This window comes from Leiobunum rupestre, chromosome 7, assembly GCF_980474605.1.
Source record: "Leiobunum rupestre chromosome 7, qqLeiRupe1.1.hap1, whole genome shotgun sequence".
In the NCBI taxonomy this organism is placed as follows: domain Eukaryota; kingdom Metazoa; phylum Arthropoda; class Arachnida; order Opiliones; family Sclerosomatidae; genus Leiobunum; species Leiobunum rupestre.
This window is the reverse complement of record NC_143390.1, coordinates 38,690,651-38,705,903: the sequence shown is the minus strand read 5'-3', so window position 1 is coordinate 38,705,903 and position 15,253 is coordinate 38,690,651. Positions and strand designations below refer to the sequence as shown.

At 35.4% G+C, this 15,253-nt stretch overlaps 4 protein-coding genes and 1 long non-coding RNA gene across 12 annotated transcripts; 2 read left to right on the top strand and 3 right to left on the bottom strand.

Moving 5' to 3' along the window:
• Positions 1 to 45: 45 nt before the first annotated feature.
• On the bottom strand, positions 46 to 6,659 carry LOC149936234 (uncharacterized). 3 transcript variants are annotated; one of them, XM_090180742.1, is made up of 2 exons: positions 6,362 to 6,659; positions 46 to 5,382 (listed from the first exon to the last, which is right to left on the bottom strand). In XM_090180742.1, exon 2 carries the CDS (start codon positions 5,365 to 5,367, stop codon positions 253 to 255), a length of 5,115 nt encoding a protein of 1,704 aa, XP_090036868.1. In that variant the 5' UTR covers positions 5,368 to 5,382; positions 6,362 to 6,659; the 3' UTR covers positions 46 to 252. The 3 variants fall into 3 exon arrangements, with proteins under 3 accessions (XP_090036868.1, XP_090036867.1, XP_090036869.1); XM_090180741.1 differs by having other exon boundaries at positions 6,385 to 6,659; XM_090180743.1 differs by lacking the exon at positions 6,362 to 6,659 and adding an exon at positions 5,796 to 5,909.
• On the top strand, positions 5,910 to 8,362 carry LOC149936233 (uncharacterized). The gene is made up of 4 exons (XR_016482280.1): positions 5,910 to 6,061; positions 6,994 to 7,142; positions 7,766 to 7,870; positions 7,991 to 8,362. It is a non-coding gene; the product is annotated as an uncharacterized LOC149936233 (long non-coding RNA).
• Positions 8,363 to 9,016: 654 nt separating this feature from the next.
• On the bottom strand, positions 9,017 to 11,591 carry LOC149936232 (adenosine deaminase-like). Of its 5 annotated transcripts, XM_090181581.1 has the most exons (11): positions 11,501 to 11,583; positions 11,025 to 11,063; positions 10,806 to 10,954; positions 10,631 to 10,734; positions 10,451 to 10,512; positions 10,260 to 10,382; positions 9,929 to 10,188; positions 9,729 to 9,865; positions 9,423 to 9,664; positions 9,234 to 9,360; positions 9,017 to 9,168 (listed from the first exon to the last, which is right to left on the bottom strand). In XM_090181581.1, exons 4-11 carry the CDS (start codon positions 10,691 to 10,693, stop codon positions 9,076 to 9,078), a joined length of 1,107 nt encoding a protein of 368 aa, XP_090037707.1. In that variant the 5' UTR covers positions 10,694 to 10,734; positions 10,806 to 10,954; positions 11,025 to 11,063; positions 11,501 to 11,583; the 3' UTR covers positions 9,017 to 9,075. The 5 variants fall into 5 exon arrangements, with proteins under 5 accessions (XP_090037707.1, XP_090037706.1, XP_090037708.1 ...); XM_090181580.1 differs by lacking the exon at positions 11,025 to 11,063 and having other exon boundaries at positions 11,501 to 11,591; XM_090181582.1 differs by lacking the exon at positions 11,025 to 11,063 and having other exon boundaries at positions 10,806 to 10,932; positions 11,501 to 11,590.
• On the top strand, positions 10,961 to 12,241 carry LOC149936231 (mitochondrial inner membrane protein Mpv17-like). The gene is made up of 7 exons (XM_090181585.1): positions 10,961 to 11,051; positions 11,161 to 11,252; positions 11,343 to 11,458; positions 11,527 to 11,619; positions 11,708 to 11,803; positions 11,877 to 11,962; positions 12,023 to 12,241. Exons 2-7 carry the CDS (start codon positions 11,180 to 11,182, stop codon positions 12,111 to 12,113), a joined length of 555 nt encoding a protein of 184 aa, XP_090037711.1. The 5' UTR covers positions 10,961 to 11,051; positions 11,161 to 11,179; the 3' UTR covers positions 12,114 to 12,241.
• Positions 12,242 to 12,379: 138 nt separating this feature from the next.
• On the bottom strand, positions 12,380 to 15,103 carry LOC149936230 (elongation factor 1-alpha 1). Of its 2 annotated transcripts, none has more exons than XM_090181577.1 (6): positions 15,009 to 15,103; positions 14,214 to 14,396; positions 13,788 to 14,135; positions 13,327 to 13,606; positions 12,870 to 13,262; positions 12,380 to 12,752 (listed from the first exon to the last, which is right to left on the bottom strand). In XM_090181577.1, exons 2-6 carry the CDS (start codon positions 14,355 to 14,357, stop codon positions 12,529 to 12,531), a joined length of 1,389 nt encoding a protein of 462 aa, XP_090037703.1. In that variant the 5' UTR covers positions 14,358 to 14,396; positions 15,009 to 15,103; the 3' UTR covers positions 12,380 to 12,528. The 2 variants fall into 2 exon arrangements, with proteins under 2 accessions (XP_090037703.1, XP_090037704.1); XM_090181578.1 differs by having other exon boundaries at positions 14,957 to 15,046.
• Between the last annotated feature and the right edge of the window lie 150 nt (positions 15,104 to 15,253).

The following is a 15,253-nucleotide window of genomic DNA, read 5'->3' as shown; positions in this document are numbered from 1 at the left end:
TTTAGACAAAAAATAACTTAATTTTTTTAAGGGTTATAGTATCATTTCATAAACTAGGAAAAAAAATTTATTACCAAACAATAAAATACATTTTGCTATGTAAATTATCTTTGTATTTACAGTAAAATAAATTTGTAAATTGTTTTCTTCGTGTGAAAGTTATAAAAAGGTATTGAATGTAAACAATTTTAGCTTTTAACCAAAAAATAATGAAATTCAGTATTAAGAAAATGTTCTACTTTTAAAATGAAGTTATACTGAAAACATTTTAAGCACACGTCGGACTAACTCGTCCACACTTTCATTTGTTCCTGAACCAATCACATCATCATTGACACAAATGGTTAAAAATAGCTTTATATTGGAACGAAGATTCTCAGCTTCTTGAGTTTCATTTGTGGGAAGAGTTGGTTCTTGCCCAAGGTGGACTAGAATATCTTTCAGGACACCATCAATAGCTCTACTCCCCCACCCAAATGAGGATAGTAGTTCGCTGTCTGATATGAGCAAATAAATCAACTGGGAAAAGTTACTCCTTAGACACTTCATCTCGCGACTATTGATATTAGAATCACACTTATTGTCATTAACATCTTTAGAAATGGGGGTTGGAGCATTTGCTTGAGGGATATAGAGGGTTGAAGAACCACATGATTCACTAGTTTCATAACCACACATACCACCATTTGGGTTGTCGAGGTTTTCATTGCTTTCTCTTGTCATATCAGATTTGGATTTGTGATATAGAACTTTTCTTACAATTCCTAGTTCTTCTTGATCTGAATTTATATGACACAGGTCATTTAAGTGCTCGTAAACATCTTTCTTATCTGAAAAGTTACTGAGACAATTGAGGCAGGTAACTCTCATTTCTTGATTAGGGTGGGAAGCCATATGCTGCTCAAAGCTATTTGGCATAACAATGCACTTGCAATAAGTACATTGAAGTTGATGTGCCTCAATGTTCCCAAAATCATTTAAATCATTAGATTCAGTCACTTTTATACAGCCTTTTTCATGCCAGCCTAAATCATTAATAGAAGTGAATCTTAGGGTGCAGAATTTGCAAGCGAGACTACCTTCAGCCTGACAATGTTTCATATGGGACGTCATAGTTTTCTTGCTGTTGAATTGGGCTAAGCATTTCAAGCAGTTGAATCTTGTTGGGCAAGAATGCCTGACGTGAGCTCCATACAAGTACTTGCTACTGAATTTCTCTGAGCATTGGTTACACACGTAACTTGCTTTTTCAGGAGATGGGTTTGCAACTGGTTTTATCATTACTCCACCTCCAATACTTTTCTTAGCTGATATAGACATTTCAATAGTTTTCTCAACAATTTTGGGGATTCCAGCATGTTGCCTCTCCACTGTTTCAGGAAGCTTGACTAGTTCATTTTTTGACATAGGATGTTGACCCTTATTGGCTTTCATGTGCCACAGTAAATGAGACTGAACCCTTTGATGATGAGTGAAAATTTTTTGACAAATTTCACACACATAGGGATTTAGAGAATTGATTGCCATTAAATCAATTTTTTGAGAGTTGAAGTGGCCAAGCCTGTGATGTACAAAGACAGTAATGTTGAAGAATGTTTTGGGACAAACTGAACATTTCATTTGAGGCAATGATGTATAAGGACGAGCATATGGTTGTTGACCCTTTCTCGCAGTTCCTCGATTTTGTTTTGCTTTCAGTCTTTCTAAATTTTCCTTGTGGGGTTTAGTTTTCCAGTGTCTTCGAAGGGCATTGATTTTTGTAAAAGTTCCAATGTTGCATATTTTGCAAGAGTACATCCCCCGACCTGCAGCTTCATTTTGGATGGTATACACTTTTCCCTCTTCTTCGGTGGACACTATTGTCTTTTTAGCTTTGGGATTCTGTACTTTAGCAGTGTTAGAAACATCAGCAATGTTTACAAGCTGAATTTCTGGTTCCGGTATTTCAATTGGTATAGGTGACTCTATAGTTATTGAACTAGCCGCCTCTGAATTTCCAAATAGCTCAGCATCTAAATCCTTAACTTTAATGCCTTTGTCTTCTTTGGCTCGGTGCTGCTTTTTAATGTGCTGTAGGCAACGAGAATTTGTTGCGTATCGTTTACCACATTTCTCACACTGAAACTTAAGACTCTCTGGGTGAGCTAGCTGGTAATGTTTCGACAACTGTTTTGTATGGCCAAACGTGATGGGGCAAAATATACAAGGGAAGGAATTGGGTTTACCTTTCAAATGTATCATTCTCATGTGTCGTTGCAGGGTGAACAAGTCACTGAATATTTTGCCACAAACTGTACATGGCACATTTCTTTTAGGGGGTGAAATTTGTAGAGTTGTTCTTAATCCCGGTGATACCTTAAGGGAAATTCTAGGCTTAGGAATTGGTGGGGATGAGAGTAATGGAGATTTTGGCATGGAAGATGGTTCATTGGTCAGACTATCTTCTTGAGGGCTGTTTTGCAATTTGCATTTACGCATATGACCTGCATAATGAGGGTGAGATGGAAAAGTTTTTTTGCAGATGCGGCAGTAAGAGGATTTTTTTAATGGAGATCGAGGTAATTTGAGTTTAACCTTAATCCTAGGGACAACTCTGACAGAAGTAGCTTTGTTGGGTGATTTTGGTGACAATCTTGGACTTGCAATAGCCGATATTGAATTTATAGACTGTTGAGCAGTGCAAAGCTCCTTGACGTGGATATCATATTCCAGTCTCTTCGTAAATTGTCCATCACATTGGTCACATTTCAAGGACACTTTTTCATCTAAGCCAAACAATTCTTGTTTGAAATCCTTAGTTTTTACTTGATTCTTTAATATATCTTTTTTGGGACAAAAACGATTTGTATGCGCTTTAAATAGAGTAAGGCTAGCGAATTTGATTTCACAGTGTTCGCAAAAATAAGTGTCTCTGGGTGAATGGTCTGAGGTTGGGCTGGTTACTGGCACTTGATCAATCTTGTTTTCCCTTGGACTGGTTTTGACCTTCTTCATGTTACAGCGCACCATGTGCATATTTAAGTGAGTTTTTGATGGAAAGTCTACTTTGCAATACTGACAGTTGTGTTTAGGATTGTAAACAAATGGTAGCCCTTGATTGTTTTCGCCATTGTGAAATTCTTTGTAATGGTTCAACTTATGAACTGGCAATGCAAAACTTTCCTTGCAAATGGCACAAATAGTACTCCTGAGGAAAGACATAACTTTTTCATGGGATATATTGGAATGATCTGTTTTTAAATGGGCATTTCTGTCTCTTATTTGAAAGAACTCTTTCAAACAAACAGGACATTCTGCATTGGTCTCAGTGATCTTTTCTTTACTGGGGGTTTTGAGTGTTCTCTTTATGTTTTTTGTCACATTTTCTTTGATGGTCTGGTTTATTTGATTACAGTCATCTATATTGTTTGACAGTAAAACTTTAGGTTTTTTTATAATCATTTTCTTTACTTTCTTGATTTTTATAGAGTCAGATTTTTCTTGTAGATTTAAGCCATTATGATATTTCAAACAGTGATCATAGCAGTCAATAACAGAAGGGAAATAAATGTCACAACTTCTGCATAAAGCTTGAGAGCTGCCGCTCAATTTTTGTTTCTTCACTGCAGCTTTGAAACTTTTTTTTATGGGGCTCTTTTTATTATCATTAACAGCCGCTTCCTCTATATAATCTTTAGTTATGAGGGTACTACTTAGTTTTAGCTTTTTGGTGACTACATCTTCATTTTTATCATCAGAACTGGGTGGAGACACGTGATCTAACTTGATAATTGGAATTTTCATCTTCGGAGGAGTTTTCAATTTCCCAGGGACAGTTTTCTTTGGAGTTAACTTTGGCAATTTGAGAGTAGTTATATCTCGGACTGGTTTACACGGCACTTTCCGATTAAGGTGCTCTTTCATGCGGTATGGAAAAGGAAAATAATGATCACACATTGGGCACTGATAGCCATTCGGAGTCAAGTAAACAGAAACATCAATCTCAGAAATATCTTCTTGACTTGCTTTATCAGTTATTTCAGTTACCTGGTTATCAGTGTAACTCGCTTCTTTAGAATTTTGAGTTTTATTTGGTTCTTCCAGATTAGTAGGCTTGACTTTTTTCCTCTTCTTGGGGATGGGTTTGTCTTTGATGAGACTGGGAGAGATCACGGGATGATCGTAATTCCTATGAACCTTTTCCATGTGCCGGTCATACAAATAACTAAACAGAAACTTTGAGTCACATAACTCACATTTTATAACTTGAGTCTCTTCAGTTTCTTTAAAAGCACTACTAGATCTCTTTTTTGGGCCTTCACTTACAGGATCTAGATCTTTCAATAGTAGTTCTGATAATGGAATATCACTTTCATCATTTTCCTTATTTGAAGAAATTATTTTCACACCACCCATACTCTTTGATTTAGCCGGAGTAGATACAGGTTTGGTGCAATTACCTTTCAATTTATGATAGTACAAATTGTATTCCGTAATGAATTCATTATTACAAGATTCGCAAATATATGGAGGGGCGCTGCACATAATTTTTCTTTTCTTATGCATGTTATAGTGCTTCAAATTTTTATATTTAACTCCGCAATTTGAACAGTTTGATTCTGGTAATTTCAATAATTTAGTTTTTCTATTTGGGTTATTGTCATAAATTATGTCTTCCATATTTTCTTCTTCAATGATTTCTTGTTTAATAGTAGTCTCAGCTTCGAGTTGACTCAATTGAGCTAGGTCATGCTCTTCATCCGGAATAATGGTATCATCACTATCTATGGATTCACTCTTCATCACCATATGTGCGACACTGTCATTGGTTTCAGTTTCCTCCACCTGTTGCTTCAGTTTTCTTACTGTCCTCCAACATCTCAGGGCATGTTTTCTGAATGTTGGTATACTCTTGAACTTGGCTCCACAATGTTTGCAAGTACGGACTGTTTTGTTATAGATTCTAGGTTTCTTGCAACTGTGATCTAGCAAACCTTGATTAGATGAGAAGATTTGACCACATTTTTGACAGGCTTCTTCATTTTCTGAATCGCTTTCACCAATCCCTTTTCTGGGTTCTATATGATGACCATTTATTATGGTGTCTTTTTCATCAATAACCAAGTCACTTTCATTATCATCTGCTTCTGAAATGTAACTTATGTTATTAGTTACATTATCCTCGATAAATGAAGTGATATTTAAAATTTCGATTTGATCAGTTGTGTCTTTGGGGATATAATGCTCTTTTGATTTTGGATTTTCATAGTGTGTCTTGTTGGTATCATTTTGATCAGTTGTATTAGTAAGGAAATGTTCTTTTTCATTTTCATATTGATTGACATGTTCTTGCTTATTATTTTCTTCATTCATTATGTCCTCTTGCATTTTCTTTCACATTCACTGAAATTATTAAAAATTAAATCAATGCATATTCACAACTGATACATGTATGAGGTTTTATATTCCTGCTCATTAAAATTTAATATATTTCTTGAATTATGGAGAATAATACATGTATATTTTTTAATGATTTTGTAGTTTGAATTTTGGAGGTTTTATATATACATAAATTTAAAAATTATTCTGTCTTAGACCAGCTTGCATTCTTGACTAAGTGGAATAATAAAATATAAACACCAAATTAAACCACATTTAATTAATACAGATTTTACACTAACACTTGTACATTAGGTATACTAATATCATAAGTCCATAATTTTGCTGCTTAATTATCAAATTATGCTAATATCATAAGTACATATGCTATATCCCACATGGCGTAATATCCGTAAATCACGTGCATATTAATTTACTTGGAAATTCAAATCGTTTTTCACATTAAGAAAATTAATGCCATTTTAAGTTCGTTACTAAGATTACACTCCCGGAAGCTATTGTTACAAACGTTCTAAAATGGCGTAGAACACTACATCCCAACACGAGAGGAAAGATAAAACAGTGAGCAAGGAGAAGAGAGCTGCAGCCAAAAACGGCGTATTTTCATAGCGGCCCCCGAAGCTTCGGCGCTCACGAAAAATATATCAACAAAAAGAATGAGAATGTCATCGTAACATTCCAGGTAATAAGTTTCCTTTTACGTTGAATCATAACTTTATTGATTACTGTTTGGAATAATATCCATTAGATTCTGGAAAAACCGTGAAAGAAATCTTTTGTTAGTAGAAAAAGAGCGATCTCTCCCCAAAATCTCGTTCTTAGAACGACGATTCAACGAGGACCGTAGAGTCAGTCGAGACCGGAGAGAAATCGAAGGGAAACCTTGTATTCTCAATTTTTACTACCAAACGAATCGAACGGGTTAAATAAAAAATCGACTATTACAAACGTAAAATTCAGAATCTCTAGTTTTATACGGTACCTAATTTAAGTATAATTTCTTACGGAAAATCGTTCAAAGTTGAGAAATTGCCTCGCTGGCCTCCGGTCCAAAATATGATCTTCTCTCTTCCACCATTCGCGCAACCACGGAATTTTGAAATATCTACCCTGCCTGTGCCGAACCTCTGGCCCGCTTTGCGAAGCTTGCTCGCGTCAGCTTCGCCTCTTTATATTATTCCCCGACACGGCAAAGAGTTCTCTTCCTTGCCCCCATTTTTGATCGCTTTCTTTTATCTTCACTAGTCTACTCATCTAATAAATAACCAATAATTTATAAATTTTAATACATGAGTCACGTTTAACTCTTAAATGTGTGCGGTTTTTCGCCATTTGAACCCAATTTGGCGTTGTATTAAAGCCGCGCATTGATACAAATAAGTCTCGTATACGGTTTACCTGTATTCAAACATGTGCGACTTTATTTACGCTTTAACAAAATTAATATGAAGTCTTACACAATCTGAAATATCATTTGAAATTTTAATTGTGATCTATTTTTAACTTGAAAAATACCTTATCTTCACATTTACATGCACTGGCAAATTAAACTAATTAGTATAATTAGATATTCCCCGTATTGTAAAAATTTAATAAAACTTGTTTATCTTACAGAAAAATTACAAATATTAATCACCTAAATTTCTATGCTTCTCAATAAAGCGAATTTTATGAAATGGAATTTTTGGGAAGGAATTTTCAACGTATCGATAGAAAAAGCCTATTGTATGCCGTCTTCTCGTTATTACTTCTTTTTCGTCATAGTAAGAAACAATTTTTTGTTATTTTTTTAAGCCAATTTCATTATCAGTGAAACAAATTCGCCTACATTAAGCTGCCCAGAGCTACACCACTGCAAACTTTTTACATTCAGTCCCGGCAAATTTAAAAGAATTCGCGTCATGATTTTGTAATTTATTTGGAGTTTACTCTACACAGCACTGCTGTAACAGCAGAGACAATAAATAGTTAGCTGCAGAGCTGTTTCATGACACGGCACTATATCTGTTTAATTTATCAATTCTTTTAGTTAACCCTTACAAATATATCGTTTAGGAACGGTAAATATTGAAAACATATTAAATTACAATTTCACCAAAATTAACACACTATATGAGTGCCAATATCTTGTTCTCTAATATGTACCTATATAGCTGTCTCTCTACTAGTGAAATATTTCCTCAAATTTAAAATAATACGTGTAACTCGAAGCTAATTGAATTAGTTCTTCAATCAAAACCTCCAAAACGTTTTAGATTATTTTCTTAATCAATCAATATTCTTAAAATACACCCCCAAAATTGTAAGACCTTATTAAAATTCAAAGCAACCTCTATTTATAGACATCGGACACTTCATTTTGGCCTTTCGTATTGTTTTTCCTTAGTTTCGTGCCAATCAACGGAGATGTCCCCTTCTTCCAATGAGGGCAAAAACCAAGCGAACTCCGTGAAAAAGAAATTTCAAAAATATTTTGGATGGTTTTCTGATGGTTCGTTTTATTATAAGTGCGAAATGTACAACAATAGTCTAATACCCACTAAATTACTAGTTCAGAATGCTTAGCTTAAGGGTTTAAGCTCACCTGTAATTATTCTTAATATACTCACAGCAGTGGGAACCGACATGTGGATCTGGGTTGGCATTGCGGCCGGAAGCGTTTTTGTTTTTTGCCTAATCCTTTGGACCATCATGTCCTGTTGTTACTGGGTTTGCTCTATCGGATCCAAAAGATCCAACGTTAGATGATTATGCTTTTTCAGCATTACATGATTTTTTTTAATATCGTTTTAAAGGAATCAAAATGTGATTTTTACAACAAGCAGTTTATGTTACAAATTAAACTGCCATTCCAATAATTAAGTCGCTCATATTTGAAATAATAAGTTCAGTTTACATATTTTTATATATATAATCATTTTGTGCAAAGTTTTTCCGTTTTCCCTATATTGATCTGAACTAATACGTGCCTTCCAACCGCATATTTTTTTACACAATGTTTTATAATAACCATTTGTAAGCAGAAGCTCATTGGCTTCGATTTTAAGCAAGTTATTAAACTCAAAATTTTATTAAAACTGAGTGTGATATTACTGAAAAAATGACGTATTGGGGGATCTTGAAATTCATTTTGCGCGTGAAAATACGCCGCCGTGTTAGGGGGTATCTCTCATTGTTTTAAAACACTACCCAATCGTCACACACCTTAGCGTCATGTCTCGGAATATTTATTCTCTTTCCTCCAAAATGTTTATTTTTTTACTCGTTCCCTCGATGCTTATGGAGCCTTTTGTATAAATAAATAAATAAATACGCCTGCTATACCTTACAATGTAAAGGTGCTGTCATGCGCAAAAACGTAATTTTGAAATCGGTAAATGATTCATAAGTGACTGTAAGCCTTTGGAACAAATTTCAAATTTTCCGCCTAGACTCTAGACTATAGATGGCAGTGTAACCTCTAGCTGCGCATTGCGGAGGTCGCCCATAGAGATGGGCCATCTGCGTTTTATTTAACGTCGTCTGCTATCTCCTTAACCGAGATTGTAGTTTGAAAGCACGCTTACCGTGATAAAAATGTAAAAGTAAATTACATTTTATAAAATACAGTCATTAACAAGAACTTATAGTGTAAGAATAAATGGTTAAAAAAAGTTTATTTTTTAAGCATTATTTTCTGTGTAAATGTAGATAACATTATATTATAAAGCCATAATTCTTCGACAGTTGTTCTAGTAACTTCCTCTTCTCCTCTTCTGGCAAGAAACAAGATCGGGCTGCGTTGAAATTCTAAGAAAAATGTATATGGTAGTATTTTTAAATTTCGGCACTAAGGGGCCCTTTATTAAAATTACTGCTTTCGCAAAGTGAGCTTCGGATAACCCCATGTTTGATAACAAATGATATTCATCATCCAACAGTTTCCCAGTGATAAGGGGATCATCTTTACTTATAGAAAAATTTGCATCATCTTCAGCAAATCTAAATTAATTACATTATGAATATTAAAATTTGGTTTTAAACTTGAGGATTAGAAAAAAGACTTTGTTATAGGGTGCTTGACGCATGTTAAAGCCACTGAACCAGTGAAAATACTAGAATAGGGACAGCACTCGATGTGTACCCTGCTGTTCAAGAGCTCCTGATATATTTCAAGATCTAGCAAAACCCTATAACCATGGCCAATGCGTTCTGCTTTTAGATCTTGTAATGCTTGACGAACATTATCTGCACTTCCTGCCTCTGCCGCATGAACTGTTCTATGTAAATCAAATTTTTCTGCTTCCTAATATATCATAAGAATTGAAATTGTTGTACAGATATTCGTTGCTAAACTTTGTCATCTTTACTTGAAAAATATTGATATTAGCTTGCATAACTTCTTTGGGGTAATTTTTGTCTTCTGCCTCATCACCAGCTATATCTATAGCAACTACTCCTTGACCTTTAAACTCTTTGCACAATTCCAATATTTGATAATTCCATTCTTGAAAAAAATAACTGACAGATTATAATTAATTTTTTTTTTGAGAGCTGTATGTTCATATACCAGTTGTAAAGCGTAAACAACAAAGTATCACTCTAGCTTTAATCTGGAAATCAGACTCTCCTCTTTTCAAGCCTTCTAGAACATGCTCAATCACCATTTTAGGTGTAAAAGCTTTTGGGTCCTCGAAAGATACTTTGGGTTCAATATGGGTGTTAGATAGTAAATGTGGACAAAAACGAGTTTCAAAATACAAAACTCCTTGTTTCGCTTGATCTTCACACAATTCGTAAGCCGCTCTTTTTATTGCTTCACCATCCCCTCTAATTGAAAATAAATAATTATAATCGGGAAAATTAATGATATTTGCTTAAGCTTTATTTAATTAGAGTACCTAAATACCGGTAGAAAAATTTCAAAAGGTTCCAAAAACGTTGCCAATGTTCCAGGTCTCTTTACTTGTATCAAATTTCTCAAGGCTTTCACAGATTGGGCTCCTAAATCCATTCCTTTCTTTCTGAAATAATTTACAAACTTATTAGCTAAAGCTAATGTTTGCTTTTCTAATTTAAAAATCAAGTTTACTTTGCTAGATCCCAAATTGTTTCTATTCTGAAAGCACCCTCCAAGTGCAAATGCAATTCTATCTATTTATATATAAATTTTAAATATTTAAATGACAAAGTATAAATTTTGGTACAACCATAAGTATATGACCCCTTAAGTATGTTACTAAAATAAAGCCATAAGTAACATAATACTTACTCGACTTCTTGGTTTTTTCGTTTTATCAAATTTTTGATAGAAATTCAAGCTTGTGTTAGCCATTTTGATTATAAATTACAGTAAAATGTTTCCAAAAATAATTCCTAATTCATAAAAAGGATATTGTAAATTCACATTAAAAGACAGACAACAATGATAAAACTAAAATACCGACGGTAAAAATAATGAAGAATCCTGTTTAATGGTCTTAATGTAGTGGTCAGCTCAAAATCCAGTTAAGGGTGGGAAGAAAATAGCTTCTGCGACGTCACAAATTACACCCAAATCCAAATGACATAACACTTCAAATTATAAGGACTTTGGCTATAAGAAAGAACGAAATTGCGCAAAAACTTCTATCCTTACTGATAAATGCTATGGACGTTACAAATACCTGATGCCCTTGTGCATAATTGTTTTTGTAAGTTTGTAACTTTATTAAAAAAAAATCCTATAAACCCTCGTTTGATAAGATTTCCTTAATAATGCGCGCATCATTGTTGAGAAACCTTTCTCTTGATGTATTATAGAATCTAAACTCACAAAGAAATGTCTCGATTTCTGCGTTGGTATCTAGGCCTAATGGAAAAACACCCGTGGAAAACTCAATCCGTGACAACAGGTAGATAATTTATGAATTTATGCCAACAACGCAACCCCCTTCTTAATTATATATTTTTTATTATAATTCGAAAATTCCGCCCCCTTGCAGGTGTGATTTTGGCATCTGGCGATCTGTTATGTCAAGTGGGGGTAGAGAAAAGAAGCCCACGGGCCATTGACCCGTGGAGGGTAGCCCGTTTTGGCCTAGTTGGGGCGTTATACGTGGTAATTTCAAGGTCACATTGCCCTCAATTATTATTTGCTTACCTAGTATTCCTATAAATATTTCAAAGGGTCCAGGTTTGAGAGGATGGTACAGCGTATTGGAAAAATTATACGGCAGCGCGGGGCGGACTGTGGGATTGAAGAAAATGATAACCGACCAAGTACGGGCAAATTAACAGACTGGCTTAGCAAGTTAGCTGCCTCACGTTGACGGGAATGGGGATAAAAGTCTGTTGTAATTCATTACAGACGCTCTTCGCCCCTGCATTCCTAGGCGGAATCCTCTCCCTCAACGCTTTATTACGTGGCGAGTCCTTGAGCCAAGTTAAGGGCTTATTGCAGAGGGTGTGTAGCTGGCGTTACAGACTAAAATATCGATTATTTCCGGGTAATGTTTCACAAAGGTCTTTTGTTTTAGGACTATGTTGACGTGATAAAAGTCAACTACATGATTTGGCCGGGAACTCAACTGATAACATTCTATATAATTCCATTTCAACACAGGTAATGTCTTACTCTTCTGCTTTGATAGTAGCTTTGAAAATGAAACTATTTTCTTTTTAGGGTGCTTTTCGTTAATTTCATAGCATTGATATTTAACGTTTATTTATCATGGAAAACCAACGCTATTGAAGCTGAAGAAACGGAAGAATAAGTGTTTAAGCTAATGTGAATATTGTATAGAAATAAATGATTATTTCAGGATAATAGCTTGGCTTTATTTTTTTTTTTAATTCCGTCTTAAAATACAAAGATACAAGATGAAAATTAGACACAACTTAACCTTTTTTCCGCCTAAATTCTTTTCTGTGGCATTTATGACACACGAGCCAAATGTTTAAAAATAAGAGGATTACACAAACTGAAAAAATAGTCCGGCAGCCTAGGGAGTAACAAAATTTTTGCCTCAATTTTGAAGCGGCGAGGAAAGCAACTTGCTCCCGACAACAACCAAGAATGTGTCGCCTGCCACAGGCCAGAAATGAAACGAAAACATCGGAAGGTCCATTTTGAATATTTTCTTTAACGTTGATATTGATAAAGCCTTCCCTAGAGCCAAGCACGGATAGTTATTTCTTCTTTTGAGCCTTTTCAGCAGCTTTGGTGACCTTGCCACCAGACATATCTTTGCTCTTCACCGCCTTGATTACTCCTACAGCTACCGTCTGCCTCATGTCACGGACAGCAAAACGACCCAAGGGAGGGAATTCCGTGAAGACTTCCACACACATGGGCTTGCTCGGAACGAGCTCAATAACGGCGGCATCCCCGGATTTTAGGAATTTGGGGTTGTCTGCAATGAAAAGAAAGAACCAGATTTATTTAGTACATTTCTTGCTTGATTAAAAAGGGTAAAACCCACTACTGGCATTTTAACAGGCCTAGATTAATTTTGGGTAGATATTCCTACCTTCCAATTTCTTGCCACTACGACGATCGCACTTTTCCTTGATTTCTCTGAACTTGCAAGCAATATGAGCAGTGTGGCAATCAAGAACTGGAGTGTAACCATTGGCGATTTGTCCAGGATGGTTCAAGACAATGACCTGGGCAGTGAATTCTTCAGTAGCCTTTGGTGCGTTATCCTTGCTATCTCCACAGACGAAACCTCTCCTCAATTCCTTAACAGAAACGTTCTTTACGTTGAAACCAACATTGTCACCAGGAACAGCTTCAGTCAAAGCTTCATGGTGCATTTCAACAGATTTAACTTCAGTGGTGATGGCCACTGGAGCAAAGGTGACAACAGTGCCTGGCTTTAAAATACCAGTTTCAACACGTCCTACTGGCACTGTTCCGATACCTGAGAAAGAGTGAGAAAAACTAAGACTTTGCAACTAGACTGATAACAGTTTCACAATATTTACCTCCAATTTTGTATACATCCTGGAGAGGTAAACGAAGGGGTTTGTCCAAAGGCCTGGATGGTGGTTCCATGGCATCGAGAGCCTGCAAGAGGGTCTTGCCATCAGCCTTGGCTCCTTTGCGTTCCAAAGTCCATCCCTTAAACCAGGGCATGTTGGTACTTTGTTCTAACATGTTGTCTCCGTTCCAGCCAGAAATCGGAACAAATGGAACAGTGGCTGGGTTGTATCCAATCTTCTTAATGTAGGTGGAAACTTCCTTTTGGATTTCTTCAAAACGAGCCTTATTAAAAAAATATCATAAGTTAAGAAGGTTCCATTATTTACACATGTGCACTAGATATTAATACAAGGTTTCTCAGATTTAAATTTTTGGTGAAATTTTTCCACAGCAACATCGGTATGGTGCATTATTCATCACTGTAGTAGGGGAAAGACTAAAAAGTACCATATGGTATACATACTTGATTGTATGGTGGTTCAGTAGTATCCATCTTGTTTACTCCAACAATCATTTGCTTTACTCCCAGGGTGTAAGCCAAGAGAGCGTGTTCACGAGTTTGGCCGTTCTTGGAGATACCGGCTTCAAATTCACCAGTACCAGCAGCTACAATCAATACGGCACAATCAGCTTGGGATGTTCCTGTAATCATGTTCTTGATGAAATCACGATGTCCAGGGGCATCAATAACGGTGACGTAGTATTTTGGAGTTTCAAACTTCCACAAAGTGATATCAATGGTAATACCACGTTCTCTCTCAGCCTTTAGTTTGTCCAACACCCAGGCATATTTGAAGGAACCTTTACCCATCTACGTAAAGAGGCGCCAAAATTTAACATATGGTAGGTAAAAAATTGTCTTTTCAGTAGGCAAAAATTCACTACTTACTTCCTGGGCTTCCTTCTCGAACTTTTCGATGGTTCTTTTATCAATACCACCACATTTGTAGATCAAATGACCAGTGGTCGTAGATTTACCAGAATCTACGTGTCCAATGACAACGATGTTAATATGAGTCTTTTCTTTTCCCATCTTTATCGTTTATTTAGCTTGGCTTTTCAGGTAGGCAACCTGGAAAGATAATTAAATAAGAAAATTGTCAATGTGCTCATCCCTAACTACTGAATTCTACAACATCTAGTTTAGGTTTATCTCAGAAACAGGAGAATCTAATTAGAAATATGATAGTTTAACGTGAGTATCTAATTACCGGCTCAACAAGCAAAAAAATAGGAACACTTTATTCGTGATTTATCGAACGTATATCGAGGAATTCTAAGATGGCGGCTCGCTAAGATCCACCTTGTTTTACAAGACAATGTAATCGCAATTCAGAAATACTACTGTTTACAATGAAAGATCCTAATAAAAATGTTATAACAACTAACTATTCCGCCGTTTAAATAAGTAAAATAATTTGAAAGATGGGTTAGAACGTATTTCAAAACCGAAAGTATAATGAAAAATACATGTCAATGGCGCCGCCACGCCATGTTCACCGGTACCTCACTTCTCAATTTCCTTTTAAACCCAAATTAATTCGATTAAAACACGCCGAATATTAATTTCAATTAAAAGACTAGCCTTAGATTAACCCAAAAATAATAATATTTATTAAAATCTTAACTTACAACTATAGATGTTACTAGATTTTTCTACAAAGAACGGAGAATGAATCCTTACCGCAGATCGCCACGAAGGAAAGAGAAGGGATGACGAATTTGATCACGTGTCTTATACGGATCCCCAGAAAATTGTGGTAGGCGTTATGACGTCACTACTGATATAAAATAGATTAATTATCTTAAGTGAGTTTAGTTTTAAACAAAGCTTTTTTAAGTGGTTTGTATTTTATTTAGAAGTAATAGTTAAAATCTTTTAATGTCATATTTCGTGTTAAATTAAATTAAAAAATGTATTTTGTACGT